The 19,960-nt window shown below is 32.0% G+C and overlaps 1 protein-coding gene and 2 pseudogenes across 4 annotated transcripts; all 3 read right to left on the bottom strand.

Annotated features, from left to right (window-relative positions):
• Positions 1-1,723: 1,723 nt before the first annotated feature.
• Positions 1,724-7,064, bottom strand: XK-2 (xylulose kinase-2). Of its 4 annotated transcripts, XM_078981964.1 has the most exons (13): positions 6,810-7,064; positions 6,093-6,229; positions 5,559-5,709; positions 4,670-5,327; positions 4,477-4,565; positions 4,327-4,391; positions 3,715-3,770; positions 3,329-3,449; positions 3,157-3,231; positions 2,926-2,979; positions 2,617-2,711; positions 2,309-2,483; positions 1,724-2,223 (listed from the first exon to the last, which is right to left on the bottom strand). In XM_078981964.1, the coding sequence occupies exons 3-13, from the start codon at positions 5,615-5,617 to the stop codon at positions 1,988-1,990; spliced, it is 1,683 nt and encodes a 560-aa protein (XP_078838090.1). In that variant the 5' UTR covers positions 5,618-5,709; positions 6,093-6,229; positions 6,810-7,064; the 3' UTR covers positions 1,724-1,987. The 4 variants fall into 4 exon arrangements, with proteins under 4 accessions (XP_078838090.1, XP_078838089.1, XP_078838092.1 ...); XM_078981963.1 differs by lacking the exon at positions 6,093-6,229; XM_078981966.1 differs by lacking the exon at positions 6,093-6,229 and having other exon boundaries at positions 5,559-5,637.
• Positions 7,065-14,454: 7,390 nt separating this feature from the next.
• LOC145030437 (pyridoxal kinase-like) lies at positions 14,455-15,772 on the bottom strand (annotated as a pseudogene).
• Positions 15,773-17,007: 1,235 nt separating this feature from the next.
• Positions 17,008-19,067, bottom strand: LOC145030436 (ras-related protein RAB1BV-like; annotated as a pseudogene).
• Positions 19,068-19,960: the final 893 nt, after the last annotated feature.

Genomic DNA, 19,960 nt, shown 5'->3' with positions numbered 1-19,960 from the left:
CCAGTTACCGGTTGAAAGATATTGAAGGGGATGTTAGCTCCCGGCTACCGGTTGAAAGATATTAAATGGGAGATTAGCTCCCGGTTACCGGTTGAAAGATACTGAATGGGAGGTTAGCTCTCGACTACCGGTTGAAAGATATTGAAGGGGAGCCCAACTCCTAGTCATGCCAGCTAGATTCCGGTTGAAAGACACTGAAGGACAGGCCTTATGTGGTATGTGGTATGATGGGGGGAACTCACTAAGGTGTTGTTTGTTTTTTCGAAGCGAAAATTCATGAAGTCTGCAGATCACCTCTGCAATCCTCTGTAGCAGAAGAGGTGAAACAAACGGCTGCAGCCTATAATAAGAAGCATGTTTGTTTCTTAACATCTGCAGACTGCTGCAGTAAACTAAAATTTAAATAAACTAATTTTATAAACCGAAAGTAATTTTCAACACTGAAACTTAATAATTCTAGTCTTAAACATTGAAATAATAATAACAAGAACATGTAAAAAAACAAAAATATAAATTTAAAAAAATAAATAAAAAAAAATGTAAAAGAAGCTAATAGTTTTATTCTAGAAAAAAAAAAACTAACTTTAAAAAACATTAAAAAAGAAAATAATAAAAAAAAAATAAGAAAGTATTGCAAACGTTGTCTACAAAGTTCGTAAAAAATTACACACGTTAAAAAAGATGTAACTGAAATTGAAAATATTATTAATAAAACGGTAAAAAAAAATTTAAAAATCAAGTTAAAAAAATCGTGGAAATTATAAAAATAAATTGTATCACATTCGTAAATAAAAATTTAAGAAAATCAAAGTTTAAAAAAAAAAAATTAAAAAAAAAGGTTATACAAAAAATCTTAAAAAACACTTAGAAAAAATGAAAGTTGAAGAGGTTAGAAGAGGCAAATCAAGTGTTGCGTCACCCAGCACACGCGCAGAGGTTTTGTAATATGTAGTCTTCCAAAAAATAAACTGCTGCGAGAGGAAAAGTGTTGTGCGTATGCTACGCCGCGCAGCAATAAGTGGTTTGAAGAGGTTTTTATAGAAAAACAAACAGCACCTAAGTTTTGTGTTTACAATTTTTAGTTTTGTTTCAGGTACCTCTTCAGATAAATGGAAAGAACTGGAGCGGTAGCTGCACATCACACACACAGGATTTCCGCACATGACATTCTTGGGATTGTACTCTAATGTTATTATTGTTTTCATGATATAACTTTGAGACATGTGACTATGGTTTTGATGAAATGACTTGACTTGATGGTATTTTCTTATAAACGATTTTCTAATTGTTACATCAAAAATGAAATTTTTAGTTTTGAAATTTTGGGATGTTACAGGGTTATATGTGTTCAATGTAGAATTTAAACTTATTTTAAAGTGTTGTTTTTTTACTATAGTTATCTTTGATATTATTGTGATTTTTTAGTTTGGTATATTGAAAATTGAATATATTAACAGGCTCTGAGGTCATTGTCGGAGCTTGAAGGACAGGTAAGTTTAGATATGATTTTGGACTATCGTGAGATATTTTAAGAGTGAATATTGTTACCATGTTTATACACAAATTGGAAAAGGTTTTAGGAATGATTATGGAGAATTCATAAAGAGATGAGTTAATGTGGATCCATTGATTAGTGTTAGTGGAAGTTGTAGTGGTTGAATTATTAAATGTCAATGTCTTCTTTTGAACTATTATCCTACCAACACTAAAGGTGGTCAGCATGTTTAAATAAAACAAATGTCTTAATCATATGGAAATAAAAATAATATTTAAATATCCTTGTCCGAAATACACATTTCGGATATTCATAGTCATTTTCGTAAATGCAAAAGGATGATGTCATATATAATCTCACAATGGCCATTTTTGTGAATATATCCCCACTTTTAAACCACATTCTCATATTAAAGTCAGAGTCGAGTTTTTATTCCAAGACACTATACGAACACATCCCCTTAACAATAATCACTATACAAGCCGTTTCTTATCAACGTCCCAATCTCTGAACAAGCCGATTCTCAATCTCCATTCGTTTCTTCATGAAATGTGCATATTTTGCCACAAGTTCATTGTCTTGAGCTGTTATTGTTGCAACAGCTTTACATCCAAAGGCCGTTTTCTCTAACTTGTCTTTATACAAATAAAAAATCGGCACAAAACTTCCCTTGTTCTCGCATACCCAACCATGAGCCGCCCTTAATGCAGCCCCTAATGATGCGGAATCTGACCAAAGTTTCAGAAAAAACCAAAATCTTAATTTTCAACAAGCCAAAACCAAAGGGTATATCTGTCTTTTCAAATTAATTACCTGGTCTTTGTACTGTGTAGACATTGCAGCCAAAAATGGAAGCTATGGAGGTCAAAATGGTATGATTTGCAGAGGCCCCACCTGTTGCGATTATGCGTTTTGGAGGGGATGGCATCCCGAATCGTTCTGCATGCCCTCTCATTGACACGAATTGTCCTTCGATTAATGCTCGGATCTGCACATGCATGCAAATATATATATATATTATATTACATAAACTTGAACAATAGTAGGTGAAAGCTTCGGTTTCAAACTGTTTTTTAGCAACAGATTTTTGGTATATGGGTAAATGAATTGACTATACTGACCTCAGAAGGAGGATCAAACTCCTTCACTTCACGTTCACTTACGCCATCCAAGGTGTCGCCTTTGAAATTCTCAAGGATATATCGATGATAACCAACTGATAAAATAAGAAAAAACAAACATTTGGTTTTATGAAAAAGTTGACTTTGGCCATCAATTATATTTATATATAAGCATTGATTTCCAAAATGATACAAGGATTCTTATAAAAAGCTAAAAAAAATTAATGTAAACTTTATATTAAAAAGGTCAAATATTTGACTTTCTATGTATTGAAAAGAGAGAAGAGGGTATGTATATGTATAACTTACTTGGGAGGGGAGGAAGTATCTCATGATCCTTGTAGTAAAAACCCATCTTTCCACCTGAAAAATGGGTAATACTCGTTTATGCTTTTATAACATATATACATATAATTTGTGATTAAAGTTATTAATTTCCCAAACCATCTTATCATCTGGGTTTTTGTTGCAAATAAAACAGAAGGTCTTTCTTATAGAAATCTTGAAAATGGAATGTATATATGATCAAGCAAGACAAACCGTTTAAGGGGGGTGTTTGCTTCAGGGACTGATTAAAAATATCCCAAGATTTATCCGCACACCGATCACGAATATCTATCAATCAAAAGATGACAACAACAATATAAATTATTCTTCTCTTCTCTTCTCTTCTCTTCATAATAAGATATTAACATTAGATTGGATTACATACCTTCACGAGTTAGAGACCCGTTTTTGTAGCATAACATCACCATATAACCTTTTGTATCAACAGGGTTTGGAAAAACATGCCCTTCTAGGCTTGGGTTATGATCCATGGTTATTCCAAATACCTGAATATTTTTATCAACAAAATATGATTATCATTTATCCCACAAAGAGGAAGGAAGGATTTCATATACCTTTCTTAAACAAATAGCAAAGTTCCCTTTCAATGTTTTTGATAAATTAAAACAGAAATGTTTCCGATTTTCGAAATTTATATATATATATATATATATATATATATATATATATATATATATATATATATATATATATATATTCATTTGGTCCATATTAAAGTGAAAGGCATTTTGAATGAATTAAGGATCTTACAGTATCACTGGTGCCAAGGCTGATAGCCAAATCCCCTGGTGTGTTGAGGGTCAATCCTGTCAAATTCCATATTCCTTTAGTTAGCATATTATTATATAAATACCAAGCTTGACTTTCAAAACTCAAATCAAGTACTATTATTGTATTGTCAAATGAAATACTACATTTTTTTCACAAAGTTAGATTTAACAGATTTACTATCATTTGTTAAAAACCTAAAATCCACATCGATTAGGACAAAACAGAGGAATTTCGGATATCAAAATCAATGCTAACAATATCTTGTGATGCCTAATTATGAGGGAAAAAACTACATTTTATTGATCCTTACACGAAAGTGAAACCATTTAATTCGGGACAACCTGAAAGAAATTTTGTTACACTTGATTTTAATTTTTAAGACAGATAGATAGATAAGATTACCAGGCTTAAGTTATAAAAGCCAAATGAAGTAGCAATAAACGATATAAAATCGAGTAAAGACACTCAGGTTTGACTTTTAAAAGTCAAACACAAGTAAAACCTAGCATCAGTTACCCAAAAGATAAACTTATTGTATAAAACTATCACATCATACAATGTAGAATGTAAAAAAGGGAAGATAAGTTTCACCTGCCAAGCTATTTGGATTATCTCCAGACCATTGAACAACCAAACACTCCTTGTTGAATTGGAACCTAAATGAACCACATCATAAAAAGCTTGATAAATGACCATCAACTCTATATGAAAAGGGTATATTGGTCTTTTACAAATACTAACCTCTCAACAAAGTACGGGGCAATTAAACCAGCAACAGCATGAGCAGGAGCCAACTTCCCAAGTTTTTCCTCTAAACCAGGAGCCGTGGCCTATATTAATTAAATATCAATTACAAAACTAAAACGTATGAGTTTTCTTACTAACTAAATGACCATACTACCCTTAGGCTCTGAAAGTTATAAATAATACAAACCTCCAAAGCCTTTTTTGACCAAGTTCTGTCTTTAATGTCCATCAAGTTCATCCCAGCACCATCAGTATGATCAATGCAAGCATATCCTCCAATCAGAAGTGATGCCATGAATGAGCTCACAAGTGAGATCCTTTCAGTGTTGTTGTAAACTTGAGATTGCATCTCAAATATCCTTTTAATTTGTGGGCCCGTGTACCTTTCATGGGCTCTAGATCCAGTAAGCTTAGATAACTCCAATGCACCACCTAAAGCTTTCTCAATAGCCTTACATTGTTGGGTTGTGCTGCTATCCATCCAAATTGGGGATTCTTTTGTAGAAAATGCTTCCCCAAATTGATCAACCAAAGGCTTCTTAGGATCCAGAGATGATAAGGTTTTGTAACTGCCCTTCTTCCAATACACACTACCATGTTGCTGCCCGCTGCCCGAAACAGCAGCAAGCTTCTTGAAATCAAATTTCTTTGAATCTTTGAGTCTTTTAAGAATTAGGTCCAATGCTTCAACCCACATTAAGGTAGGGGATACAATTCTACCATTAATTGATGGGTCTCTGTATACACCATCTTTGGTTTTGTAATGTGGTAGCTCAGAATCAAAATGCACAATCTCTGAACTCACAATGTTGAGACTAGAATCCAGCACAGTTGCCTTTAAAGACCTGTAATATAATTACACAAAATTTTCATCGAGAGTCAATTCTATCATATATTTAAAAAAAAACACAGAATTCACAATCTAAAACAGTAAATTCTAAAACCCCACAATCTTTGTTAGCTCAAGAATCAATTCTAGCAAGCGTACACTCAATTGAGTGGGTAATTAAGTAGAAATTTTGAAAACCATCATTTACTTTTCAATCACTGTATCATACATAGAAAAATGGACTTACTGTGTGGAGCTATCAAATCCAAGAAAAAGAGCATCCTTAGGTAGAGATAGAGTATCCATGGAAAGTGAGCAGAACAGACCTAATCTCCCAAGCAAACAAAGTGTCCTTTTATACGCATAGGTTGTTATTCAAGATTAGAATAAATATATACCTGTTCAAATAGTATAACAGATAAGGATATGGATTAAGAGAAATCAAATATCAAAATATCCTTAGCTTTTTTTAGCCCGATTAATTTTCTAATTCATTAAATCAAAGATAAATGTCAAAAATTTTAGATGAGATTTAAAAATACAATACATTATAACTTAATGCATGTCATTATTTTATATGAATATTAAAATGTACGAAACAAATTATAGTTAAAATTTAACAACTATATATCATTGATGATGATTATGTCATTAAAACTAACTAAATAATAATAATTTTTACAGTATATGTAGAGTTGTAACAATTTAATTTAAACAATATGATACAATAAACAATGATTAAAACTTGAAAGGTAAAGTCTTTTTTGAGTTCTCATTATACCATTGGATTAAATTTCAATCGGGTTTAGAGCTTTGAGTCTTCAATGTGTCTATATGTTTCATAAGCCAACGAATGTTGAGACATAACTTTGACAACTTCAGAAAAATGAACTTGCAAAATCTTCATAACTTTTATAACTTTGACAACCATGGATCAAAACGAAGATTAAAGTCATGATCTAGAAAGCTTATAACAACATCTAACCTTAATGGATCCTATATAAAAGAATTATCAAGTGTCAACAAAACACCATATTTCAAGCAAAACATATCATATTTTCAGCAAATCAAACTACACTTTGATTTTCAGCAAATCAAACTAAAATTTGATTTTCAGAAAATACCCTCTGATTCTCAGCAAATCAAACTGCACCATGATTTTTTTTTCAGCAAATCAAATCAGGTAAACATATCAGGTTTGATTTCAAAAAAAAAGTTAACATCTAATTTCATCTCACATATTTCAGAAAAAAAAAAAAAAAAAAATTGATTACATACAAAATCTGATATGTTTTCAGAAAAATGGACTTAAATGACATAGCTAATTACATAGCTCTAATTTCAGGAAAAAAAAAATCAATTATATAGCAAATTACATACCTCTGATTTCATAAAAATAAAGATAAATAAATAACCTCTGATTTGAAGCACTACCAAAAGAAACATTTGAAGCACTGCCAAAAGAAACATAGCAAGAGAAATAAGGAAATCGAAGTACCTGAGGATCGAAGCAGCTTCACAGGCAAATCTGAGCAGATAAGGATGGAGGAATGGTGCAATAGCAGAGGGCTTGGCGGAGACGACTCTGGAGCCGGAGACGACGCCGGGAATGGAGAAAGGAGCGTTGATGGAAGAAAGAAATTTCGGAGGCCGCGTCGATAGAAGAAAGATGATGCGGCGGCCGTTAGTGAGAAGAAGAGCGTGTATTTTGGTTTCGGGAATATTGGTCCTTTTTTTTCCAGATGTATCCACGACCACAAGTCTGATTTTTTAAGAGCCTATTAACTAATTTTTTTTTTATGTATTACTTAAGATGCTACCAAACAAGTCTGAAATTTTAAAAGGTTATCTTTTAATTTTTAATTAAAAGATAAACAAACCTAATATCAATATTTAAATATTAAATGTTATTTACACTATTATATATTCTTTTGAAACATTTATAAAAGAAATCAAATATTCTTTAAAGTATTTATAAGACTTTATTATCAAAATAATAGAATGATTATCTTTTCTTATAAAACTTCTTAGAATTTTATGAACTTTTGTTTTAAAAAAATTGAAATTCCCAAAAAATGGAAGTGAAAAATAATAATTTTTAAAACTTCCACAAAATTACATGTGACAAGACTTTTAAGAATTTGACAAAAAACTTTTATTTATTAGAAAGAATAAAGGTTAAAATCAAAATTACTACGCACTATTTTATGTGTTCATTTAGTCAAAAATCTGTTTTAAGACTAAAAAATCACCAAAAAATTTTTAGAGGTTGTTTGTTTTTTATGGGAAGATTTGCGCAACCACTTTTGTCTGCGCCGCGCAGACATATGTCATCGCAGCATGTTTGTTTTTTGGAAGTGTGCAGATCAAAAAACGTCTGCGCGAGGTCTTCTTGACGCAGACATGGACCACTGTCTTCAAAGGTCTTCAGACCTCATATTTACCTTTAAAAAAAAATCCACCAGTTTTTTTTCTTTCTCTTTTTGCTGAAAATGCATTTTTAATATTTATGACGGGAAATTAAGTTTGAAAAAATAATTTATTTCAACAGCTGCAGACGTTAAAAACAAATAGTCTTCTTATTGCAGATTACAGAGATTTCTGTTGTAGAGGCTTGCAGATGTGGTCCGCAGACTGTAGATATTTTAGCTTCAAAAAAACAAACAACACCTTAGTCAACATACTCTTTTATGACCAACAATGTTAGGTTTTTGTGTTTTCTTTGCTATCTAAGTTCATTGATTTTTTTCTATATGGAAATTATTTTTTTTATCGGTATTCATTTTTATATGTTTTTTACACAATTTATCTTTACAAGTTCATTGTTTGACTTTGTTTTACATGGTCCTTCACAATTTTATTGTATAAACGAACTCTAAAAAAACACGTAAAAAAAGTAATTTAAAAAGGAATTGCGAAAAAAACATATAAAAACAAAGTCAAAAATGAAGTTGTAAAAACTGATTATGAAAAAACATATAGAAAGGAAGTAAAAACAATGAAATTGTAAAATGCATATAGAAACGAAGTAAAATATAAAGTATGAAAACGTTTGTGAAAAAAATATTTAAAGGGACCCGGTTAAAATTAAAGGTCTCGAAACAGGTTATGGTCACAAGTCTCAATAATGGGGACATAGTTAAAGGTCCCCAGAAACGGGACATAATTATATGAGTATATACTAACCTAACACCGCTGGGTGATATGTTTTTTTTAGGCCAAGTTATGCAAGTAGCATTGTGCTAGTATGTGTTAAGATCTTGTTTGAAGCTAGCTATGTGCTAGAAATGTTAAACTAGCTTTGTGCTAGTATTTTATGTGTACTTTATGTTAGAGTCATGTTTAACTTATTTTGACATGCTAGTATTTTATCCGTACTTTATGAAATATATTTCAAGTTTTGATACTAGGTCATAACTCGTGTAACTAGGGGTGTTCGTTTGGATGGAGCGATTTGATCTGATCCAATCAAGTGAATCCAAATAGATTTCAGTTTTCAAAACATTGATCTGAATAATCCAAACTAAATTTAAATCCGATCTGATCCAATCAAACTACAATTCGGTTGGTATCGGTTTTTACTATTTGGTTTTCAAGAGGCAAAACATTTTGAAAAATAGATAACTTGAATATTAGCAAATTCTATAAATAAACTATTTTTTTATAAATTATAATTTATGAAGAAATACTAAGAAAATATATTATAGTTAATATTTCATTGAAAAAAAACTTTTGATAAGAAGTAATTTTAAAGTAGTATATTCGATGAAAATTTCTAAAAACTAAATAATTATTTAGTAAATTTATAAATAGTTAAATATACATATGAAAAATCGATACTAAGTTGCTATTCGGTTTTTTCGGACTATTATAAACCAAAACCAATCCGAAATCCAAAATAATATTTTAGCTTTGTTGAAAACCAATTCAAAAATTCGAATATCCGAACCAAATAGTCTGATCCAAATTGTCCAAGTGGACAATTCGGTTTTATCCAAATAGTGAACAACCATAAGTGTAGCTCACAAGTCTTTGGACTTATGTATTTTGTTTTTGGAACAAATTACTGAAATCGTCCCTATGGTTTGTCAAAATTTTGTGTTTAGTAACGTTTTTTTTTTTTTTTTGCACTTAGACCGTCCCCAGTGGTTTCGTTTTGTTGTGTGGTTCGCCTCTGACATACCTAAAATGATTATATTACCCTTATATGAGTTTTATATTTAAATTAATCAAATAAATGTTTAATTAATAGTAAGGGGCCACCCATAAATCGTACACCTTGTTTTCTCCTCCCCTTCTCCATTCTCTATCCCTCATCTCCTTCCATACATACCTTCTTCCCTAGAAAATTCTTCAACCACCCATTTTCTACCTCTGATGATTCACGAGGATAACTACCACACCTGCTTCCGACGACCACCCTAAATCATCAGTTACTCTATTTCTTTCTTCTATAAGAAAATCAGGACCACCGCCTACCCCCAAACTAGCCCTGATATCGTTGAAACTCCGTCGTAAACAACATCCACTGTCAATGGCTACTAGCTTGCCGGAAACAAGTGTTGTGACAGGAAACCACATTGACCACCGAAAAACACATCCACAATATAGATGAAACCTCTGTTTCAAACTCTTACTGGCTCCCTCTCTTTCATCTATCATCAATTACTTTGAAAAGATAAACCCATCGGAAAAGTTATCATCTTATTCGTTTGAATTAGCATCTACAATCACCAATTAAACCCACCATGATTAAACCCAAAACCTTTGTCTCTTCTCTTTCACCCTACATCCACCCTTACACACACTTTGGCTACTCAATCACCATTGGACAAACCCACCCATAAAAAAAGCTTGGAGATTATAGTTTTGGCAAAAAGAATTCAATGACGTAGTAACTTGGATGAATTAAACGATAACAATCAAACAAAAGTTGTCATTGCATAGAGATTGAATTACACAAGTATATAAAGATAGAATCGATTATAAGGGTGTGTATACAATTATTTGGAGTGTTTGAATTGAAGTGGGAAGATCATAAACGATGGAAGAATTATGGTTATGATTTTGGGGATTTTAGGAAGAAACTCAACCTCGATGAGGACTCTGCAGAAAATTTCATGAACAAGCGAAAGGATTTGTGTGAACCAAAATGTACCAAAAGTAAGTAAAATTAAATTAAACTAATAAAACAAAAGACATCTCGCTTAAAATCTAATAATCTCTTTTCCTTATAAAACTAAATGATAATCAAAACTATAATCAAAACGAGTCTTGTCGGAGAAGACAAAGCGGAGGTTTTGGTGGTTTATCAAAGGTGAAGACACATTTCAGAGACCAAGCTAGGGGCGTTTTGGTCTTTTATGGGTCTTGAAGTTTTATTTGGAAGATTTTTGGGTTGGGGTGTGTCGTTAGAAGCCTAGGGCTTCTCGCCACCTTTTTGTGGATATAAAGTTCGTTGGAAACGAACCTCGAATAAGGAAGAAATGACACTTAGAAGTTATTGGTATTAATGGTCCTTAATGGAAAAAAAGTTGACAAGGAAGGACCATGCATGCAAAGTGGAAGGCGCGTGGGCGTAAGCTGGGTTACGCCAAGCATATAAAGGGAAATGGTCGCGGGTGCCTTAGGAAGTACGCCCAGCGTATGTCCAGTGTCCAAAAACCCTAACTTTAGGGCCAACCACTATATAAAGAACATAATGGCTCAAACCCTAGCCTCCTTATCTGCCCTCCAACCTTAGAGAAACCCTAGAACGCCTCATCTCTTTCATCCTTGGATGATTTTTGACTTCAAGAAGCTCATTTTGGTGGTGTAAAACAATTTTGGTCCTAATTCTTACTTAAGTGAGTCAACTCTTGATCAAAGTTTATTTTGTCCAATTTAAGCATTAGTTACTAGATGTGTTAAATTTAACTTTTATCTTCTTAATTTACATATTTACTAACAATAATATATATATATATATATATATATATATATATATATATATATATATATATTGTCACTAAAAATGGAAAAAACTTTTAGGACCATTTTGAGAATGTTACCAATCAACACATGACGACGATTTATTTGTGATAATATATGAAGATATTCGCTTCTTGAGACTACCACAAACTCTAGGGTGAGGCTTCCATGTATTAGGACAAGTGCAAGCATTTCATGGAGGTTAGTTATCTTTGATTTATTGCATGGGAAGCTTGGGGTGCTTTGATTCCTGGTGGATCTGTATCGTTTTAACATTCGACACAATGATCTTGTAGTGAGGACATTCAAATTTAGTACGACCATCCTTCCCTTGATAGGTCCATTCAACAACTTCGACCTTGCCGCTGCTACTCTTGGTCGTGGTCATGTCCATTTGCTCATGGATTTTCTTCATCGTGTGCTTCTTAGACTTTTTTTTCATGTCATTATTGCTTGTTACCGGCTTACCGCATACGCTATGGCTTCAATCACCGAAAAAAGAGATAAGAGAAGAGTTGAGGAAAAGGGGAAGCAGATAAACACAAGAGATTGAAACACGAACAAGTGATGAATCCTAATTGGTGACCCTTTAAACCTAATAAAAGATTGAGGAGAAGTGTATAAAGGAAATGTGTGTGTGTGTGTGTATATATATATGGTTAGGTTATTTTGTTTCTAGTAACTATTGTGTGCCAGAATGAATAGATCTGGACCATCGGATGGAATATAATCAAAGGTCATGATCCGAAGGTCTATGATAGTAGAATATGATAACATGTACCATATAATCACACAAATTCTAGCATAAGGGTATTTTATTCAATTAACCTATATTAAAAAAGGAAATTTCGGATTTTTAGGATTAATTCTGTTATTTTTAAAATTTTAAATATTTTAAATTAATTCAAATTTAAAAATCCGATTTTATTCTGTCAGAATGTCAAACATTAATTAGTAAAGATATTTTCGATTTTATTATTGCGGAATATATTTCCAATGCATATATTTTTGATAATTAACCTGATTTAATGATTCAACATATATTCTTCATATAAATTCGAACGTGAATACAAAATCATACATATGCTTACAAACTAATAGTCTTATACAATTTAATATAGTTATACATATTCTAACAGAATATCATAAAAAATGAATAAAAATATTAAGAAATAACATTCTTAAATATACAACTAGATGGTTACCCGCACGTTGCGCGGGACGGAAGGTGTCGGTATTCTGTTATACCGTTATACTTTTGAAGTACAATGCTATAATAAGGAAAACTTTTAGTTATTTCAAAAATTATTTCATGTTAACAAAATGTTGAGACAACGTGCTTTAAAATAACATCAAAAATGATCAGTCCCTAAAAAAAATACATAAATGGCATCAATTTCAAAAAATATACATCAATCTGATGTATGATGATTTCTCTAAAATTTGAATTCCTTATGGTTTCCATCTTAATGAAATAAAGGAGTGGCCTTCGTATGAAATTGTGATTTGCAAAACCCAACTAATACCTTCAACAGAAATTTACTTTCATTCTATAGTTCAACATGAAAACATGTTGCTATATCATACATCAAATTAATTTAAAAAAATGAAATATACCTCCACAAAGAACATCATAGCCTTCTGATTGTTTCCTTATATACTTGTAAAATGTTGGTCCAATTTATCCCCCTTGTAAAATTCCAACCATAAAAAGAAGGAGGTACGTGATAATATGTAATAGGAAAGAAATTTATATGTTTTAAAGATCATAAGAAAGCACATAAGAAAGTGAACCTCCAGTGTTCGTTAACATAAACAACATTATCCTCAGAACGATCACAAATAGTATCAAAATAAAAATGTCCTAACTGTTATATTTTTTTTTTTTCATTTTTTAATTCACTAATAGTTGTCACACTCTCTGTTAGTATATCTAAGAATCATGTAAACCAACCTTAACAAGGCCTCTGGTTGAAACGTGGAGCAATGCAGTAGGAAGGTTATTCAAATGACCTGCATCAAATAACCAAAAACTAAGAAACCCTAGAATCAAAACTATTACATGAAAAATTATAAATGTAATTTGCTATAAAGTTTAATTTTGGTTTATATTTGCATGTAAAGAAATGACTGAATTAGAAAAATGGTCCCTATGGTACAACAAAAATAACAGATTCAATCCAACTTCAGATTTCATTACAGCCCTTGAAGAACAAAAGAAGCAGCCTATATGTATTTGTCCTAAAAATGAAAGTTTTTGTCTAATGAAAATGGAATGCTTTTTTTTTAAGTGAAAGTAATATGCTAATGAAAGAAGGATGTTGTTTATATATTAAAAATTAAAGCAACCTACTATTTTTGTATGTTTTTTGGTATGAAAAGAGTATTATAAAAAATATAAAAATAAATTATACCTCCACTAATTCATTTTTGAACGTGATGATACTCATTTGTAGGACAGATACACAATTGTAAACATGATACCCACCATTCTCCATTTTGCCCTTTTCAATCTGTAAAATCATTTAATAAAGAAAATGTCAGTGAGCAACAACAAAGTTGCCTTGATTTTAACGATTTTATTACCTTTACATTTGTTAAAATTTTCTATTGTGGTTAGCCTCTGTTGAAGGAAACCTATATAAAAAAACTCTTCATATAATTACTAAGAAAATCCATACAATAGGAGTAAGAAAACAAATAATATGGATAAAGTAAATTATCCTAATAACGTTGCTTCTTTTCTTTATATTGTGGTTAGCCTCTGTTGAAGGAAACCTATATAAAAGAAATCTTCATATAATTACTAAGAAAATCCATACAATAGGAGTAAGAAAACAAATAATATGGATAAAGTAAATTATATTTTCTCTTCTCCATAAAAACACCGTTCAAAACTGAGGCAAACCAACAGTAGTTGCATGTGTAATCCAAAATATGAAAAATTGAGTATACATCAAAAGAAAAAAAAAACATGTACCAATATACACAACATCCATGCTCACACCTAATTGATTCTATAATATTTAGAATTTTTAAATATTAAGAAACAAAAAGAAAGTTGTAAGCAGTAGAAAAAATTTAAAAATAAAAAAAATTAAGTTGCTATAATTTATAAAGATTGATTGAATTTAAATGTGTACCTTTTGTTTCTGATGACTTCCAATAAATAATTAAAAAATAATAATATAAATAGGAGAGAGAGAGAGAGAGAGAGAGAGAGCCTTTGATGGGCTACCAACATGAAGATGCCTGCATGGTTGGCGTCCATCTTGTTCAGAAGCAATTCTGTAGAAGGTTAAATATGTCAAATCATATGTCTAACAAATTAATAAAGTTTTGAAATTTTGTGTGATGAAATTAAAAGCACTTGAATCCAGTCAACTGTTCAGCTTCAAACAGATTGGGAGTCAACATTAAAGTAACAGGGACAACTTTTTCACGATACATAGACATCAATTCTTGAGGAACATACAGCCTTCCTTCATCACCCATCACTGGATCACAAACTAATAACGGAAAAACAAAACTACACACATTATATTTATATATATTTCACAAAAACAAAACATGTATGCGAATTGTGATTGGATGCTAAAAATGACAACTTACCATATGTAAGTGTAGGATTAATGGATCGAAGCTTTTTAAGTACTTCTACTACATTTTCCAGAAAAGAAACTCAACCAATGTAACCTATAATTGTAAATGCATCAACAAAACAATAACACTTTTTCTAAGTTGTAATGTTGAAGAAAATGTTTTTTTGTATTAGAAAAAAAGATAGAAAATAGCAGTCAATAGATGTGTGTAGTATAGTAGATTATTGGCTTCTAGGCCTTCAATTAACTCCTAAAGTTGATTTCCATTTAGAACTTGCCCCTTGAAAGTTCCTGCAAAATTATGTTGTTGTTGTTAAAGCCATGGATAGATTTAAATTCACAAACATGTCCCTCAATGTTGGGGTCGCTTAAACTTGCATGTATGATTTGAGAATTGCACTCACATAATTGGATCAACATCATAACCTAGTAATTGGAGTGGAAAGACAACAGATCTATTGCCAACATAACCCTAGAGAGAGAGAGAACAATTTTAGAGAGAAACTTGATAACATGATTCAGTATCTGTCAGTATCTGTCAGTCTGAGCATGATCCTTTGTAGTAAACAAATATGAATGTTGGCTTAAGATGATGAACATACAGAGTCATAAACACAAAGCTGTGTAAATTAGTGGAGAACTTCCATTGCTAGAACTTATAGTGCAGTGAGAAGAAGAAAAAACCATTGTAATTTCAACTAATTTCCTGATTTTGATAAATCATCGAATGTTAATTCACAATAAATCAAACAAATTTCCAGTCAAACGGTGGGAGAGGACGGAAAGTGGAACGAACCGGAACAGTGTGAGACTGAATACTGAGAACTCGGCCCGTTTCCGATGGTAAAGCTAAACATAGGATTGGAGGTGCCATTTTTCGTGAATCCTTCTTCGAACTCCTAGCCCTTCTATTCGAATCCATTGACACACACACACACACAAATAATGAATTGATTTTACTACGCACAATCAGTTTAAATTAACAAAATGTACAGATAAAACTTCTTCTTCACCTGAAATAACATAATCTTCGAAATGCGATCGATTCAAAACGGATATTATTAGCACATGGTTCTTTGTGTTCGTGTTTTTTAGGATTTCAAGATTCCCTACGCGAACCTTAGAAAACAACATAACAATACCAACAAAAGCAGTAGAACTAAAAAGAGCGAAATTGAAGAAAGGAAGAATACGATGGAGATACCGATGGAGGTTTTTCACTGGCTTCCATCTCCGATATCTCTTCTTTGAAGCCACAGGTAAGAAATCGGAAACGTAAAGACATCATCTGAAGTTTGTTTGTATGAAACTAAGTATCCCTCTCCTAATTGAGTTCGTGGAGACCGAAGTCTGTTTCTGAGGAGCAGTGGTCGACGCTTTAAACCCACGTAGGCTAAAGCTGAAGTTGAAGGTGCCAATTGTGCCTTTTGAGATCTCTTTCAACGAACCAAAGTCATTTGTGTGTGGGTTATCTTGTGACACCAAAGCAGTTGCATACCTTGTATTAGAGCGAGTCGGCCGAACCAAAATTGCAAGCCAAACACCCACCTTAAAAACCCTACTATTGATCGGTCGACCATCGTTTCCCCTAAACCCAATGATGATTTGAGCCCTAATTTGGAAGAGGGTCTACAGGATCGTCGTGTTTTTCTTCTTCGCCGACGTAGCAGGACTCGGTGTTTGGCGAGAGGGATAGAGAGAGTTCTGGATAATGGCCTTTAATCGAGAAAAATAAAGAGAAAGAGGGAGATGATAATCTGTAAGCATTTCATTGGAGAAGAAAATGGTGGCGAAGGAGAACTCGACACGTACCTGTGAGTAAGCTAGTTCAGCCACCGCCATTGACCATATAGTGAGGAGGATGCATACAATATTTGATGAGGGACGAAATTTGATAAAACCCAAAAACACTAAAAGTGTAGCGGTTAAAATAAAAATAAACTCATTTGACACAAGTGATAGGGAAATAAACAAAGGACCAAAACTGCTAATACTTTTGCAACTTTACTGTAGCTAAGGACACACAATTTTAATATATAGTATAATTATTAAACAAATACACATTATCTTCATCAATGGTCCAAATAATGCACTTGATTCAAACTATGATGAAAATGTGATATATTATCGTAAGAATGTAACTCTTCGCAAAATATACTTGTTGTTGAACTCGATTCCAAATCTTTCTCTTGTATGATCAAGATTGAATCCCTTCTTCAAGCCATTCTGAAAGAATAAGATGCATTATTCGTTAGTATTACCAGTGAAACTAATGTACTGTTTGTTAACAGACATTCTCAAAGACATTCTAACATAATGCATTTATACAAATAAATTCTGACAGAATACAAGCATTACTTATTTAATAGAAACTAAATAATAGAGAATGATAACATATTCTAACAGAATGTATTCCATTTTTCTAAGGGTGAAAAGGAGTCAAGCTACTTGCGAGCTACTCGAGATCGAATCGTTAAAAGCTCGATTCGAAATTGATTTTAAACGAGCCCAAGCCGAGCTTGAGCTTAATATTAAGCTCGCTTATTAAACGAGCTCGAGCTCGAGCCTATGTCATTAAGCTCGATTAGGCTCGCGAGCCTAAACGAGCCTTTATATAGTATAATTTATTATTATTTTATTATATTAAAATAAAAACATATCATGGGAATTATGGATTTACGGTATTAGTAAACGAGCTTCTTAACGAGCTCGAGCCGAGCTTAAGCTTATTTAGACATGTCAGATAAAAAATTAGTCGAGCCCGAGCCTGAGCCTGTATAATTCTTTACGAGCTCAAGCCAATCTCAGTACAAGAAAGCTCGAATCGAGCCGAGCTCGAGTTCAAGCCTCATATAACTTAAACGAGCCCGAGCCAAGCCTGGTCAGGCTCAGGCTCAGTCTCGGGCTCGGCTCGGCTCGTTTGCACCCCTACATTTTTCCTATCTTGCAATGTTTTTTACTTTTCCTATCTTGACAAATAAGGAGATTGAGATCGAATTTTGTCAGAATAATAGTGTAAAAAAACAGCAATACTCAGGAAGCAAAATGTAACTTACTGAATTGTGTTTTAACCGTTTCAAATAAATAATTCAAATATATTAAAAAAATGTACTTACAGTTTCGAAAAACTTAATGCCATATTCATCTGCAAGAGCTTGACCCTTTGCATTTGGAACAATCTACAAGAAAATAAGAGTATGAGTTTGTGACACATCATTTTTGGATTTTTTTTCAAGGGTAAAATTGTAAAAAAATAGAAAAAAACTAGCATACCCTTTTGCCTTCATCCATATCAGCTTTATTCCTAACAAGAATCTTGTTAACATTGTCTGAAGCATGTTGTTCAATGTTGCGAATCTAGTTTCTTATGTCTGGAGATATAAAGAGATTTGTCAACAATGTTTCATTCATTAAAAAAACACTTACTATTGAAAGATGATTCGTCAGTAACATCATACACCAATAAAATCCCCATAGCACCCTTGTAGTAAGTTGGAGTATAGAGGGGTAAAAGTGTCAATTACATAGCACTATAATCTGAAAAACATGAGAAAAATCTATACCTGCTGTGATGGTTCGGGAATTTTTCTTGACCAATTGTGTCCCAAATTTGGTGTTTGATCTGTTTGCCATCAAGTTCATAGTTTCTTAACTTGAAATCAATACCGTATCAAGAATTTTTTTTAACATATTTAAAAAACAAATTAATTTTTAATACATTAGTTAAGAAATTAACTCACTCAATTGTAGTGATGAAACTAGTGGTGAAAGAACCATCAGAAAAACGCAAAAGAAGGCAACTTTTACCCACACCTGTAATTAATTACAATTGTTATAACACATAAGCACATTCATCATACCACAAAAAATTGGAATTTGGAAAAAACACAGTCCATGCAAAAATATTACAATCGAACTATAAGTACACCCAGAAACAATTTAATTAAATTATCCATAAAAATCGAGAATAAATTGTATAAACTTACTGAGAGGAAGAACATGAGCATAGATCAACGAAACTAAAAACTTAAACGGAGCTCCATTACTTTGCCTAATTTAAAATCAACATACAATGCTGAAGAGGAATTGCGCTTGTGAAACCTATTCATCATCTTCTGCTTCATCATCTCCTTCATGCTGATTAGCAGCCAATCTTCATAATCATTTGAACTTAGAATCTTCATAACCAGATGGCGATTTTAGGGTTTATTGCGGCTTTGGTGGTCGTGGTGTCCGATGACTTTTGTGATTTAGGGTTGAGTTGTGAAGAAGCGGAGCAGAAGATGAAGGCAGGTCGTGCTTCCTCCTTTTATTTTGGTGATTTTAAAATCAAATCCCCCATTTTATCTCAATCACCATAAATTTAGAGTCATGATTTGTTTATTTACCCTTATTAATTTATTTAATGATTAAATTATTCCTAAATTCTTATTGGTACATTCATACACACAATAGTTGCTAAAAACATTTGAATATAACTCTCTCTCTCTCTCTCTCTATATATATATATATATATATATATACATATATAGATGTTTTATTTGCAGATGAGAGAGAGAGAGACTGATTCATTTTTTTAATTAAAAAATGTATTAAAATAAATAGAAAAAAATAGAAAAAAGAAATTAAAACCGTAAAACAATCCTTTCAACCTTTTTAAGGACCAAAGCTACAAAATAATTTCGATTTTTAACCAAAGGTACAAATTGATTTTTTTTTTTTTTTTTTTTTTTTTTTTTTTTTTTTTTTTGAAATTCATTAATAAATTATGGAGACTAAATTTAGAGTTTACTCTTCAAATTAATAGAATTGACATAGGGCAAATGTATTTCAGCCTTTTCAACTTTTTTGAAAGACCCAAGATAATTTTTTTTTTTGATTTTGGACTAGTTATATAAATTGAATTTTTTTGGATAACCCGTATACCAAATTTGTAGTTTATTCACAACCGGGTAAATGTATGTATTTCATTGTAGATTTCATATTCGTCTTAATTTTTTTTTCTTCATTTTTTTAAACTACAAATAACCTACCTGCATATATACCACTAAGGTCTTTTAATAAAATTTAACCCTAA

Source organism: Lactuca saligna, chromosome 2, assembly GCF_052625555.1.
Source record: "Lactuca saligna cultivar CGN05327 chromosome 2, ASM5262555v1, whole genome shotgun sequence".
Classification (NCBI taxonomy): domain Eukaryota; kingdom Viridiplantae; phylum Streptophyta; class Magnoliopsida; order Asterales; family Asteraceae; genus Lactuca; species Lactuca saligna.
Note: the sequence above shows the minus strand (reverse complement) of the source record. Positions and strands in the feature narration are given on the sequence as shown.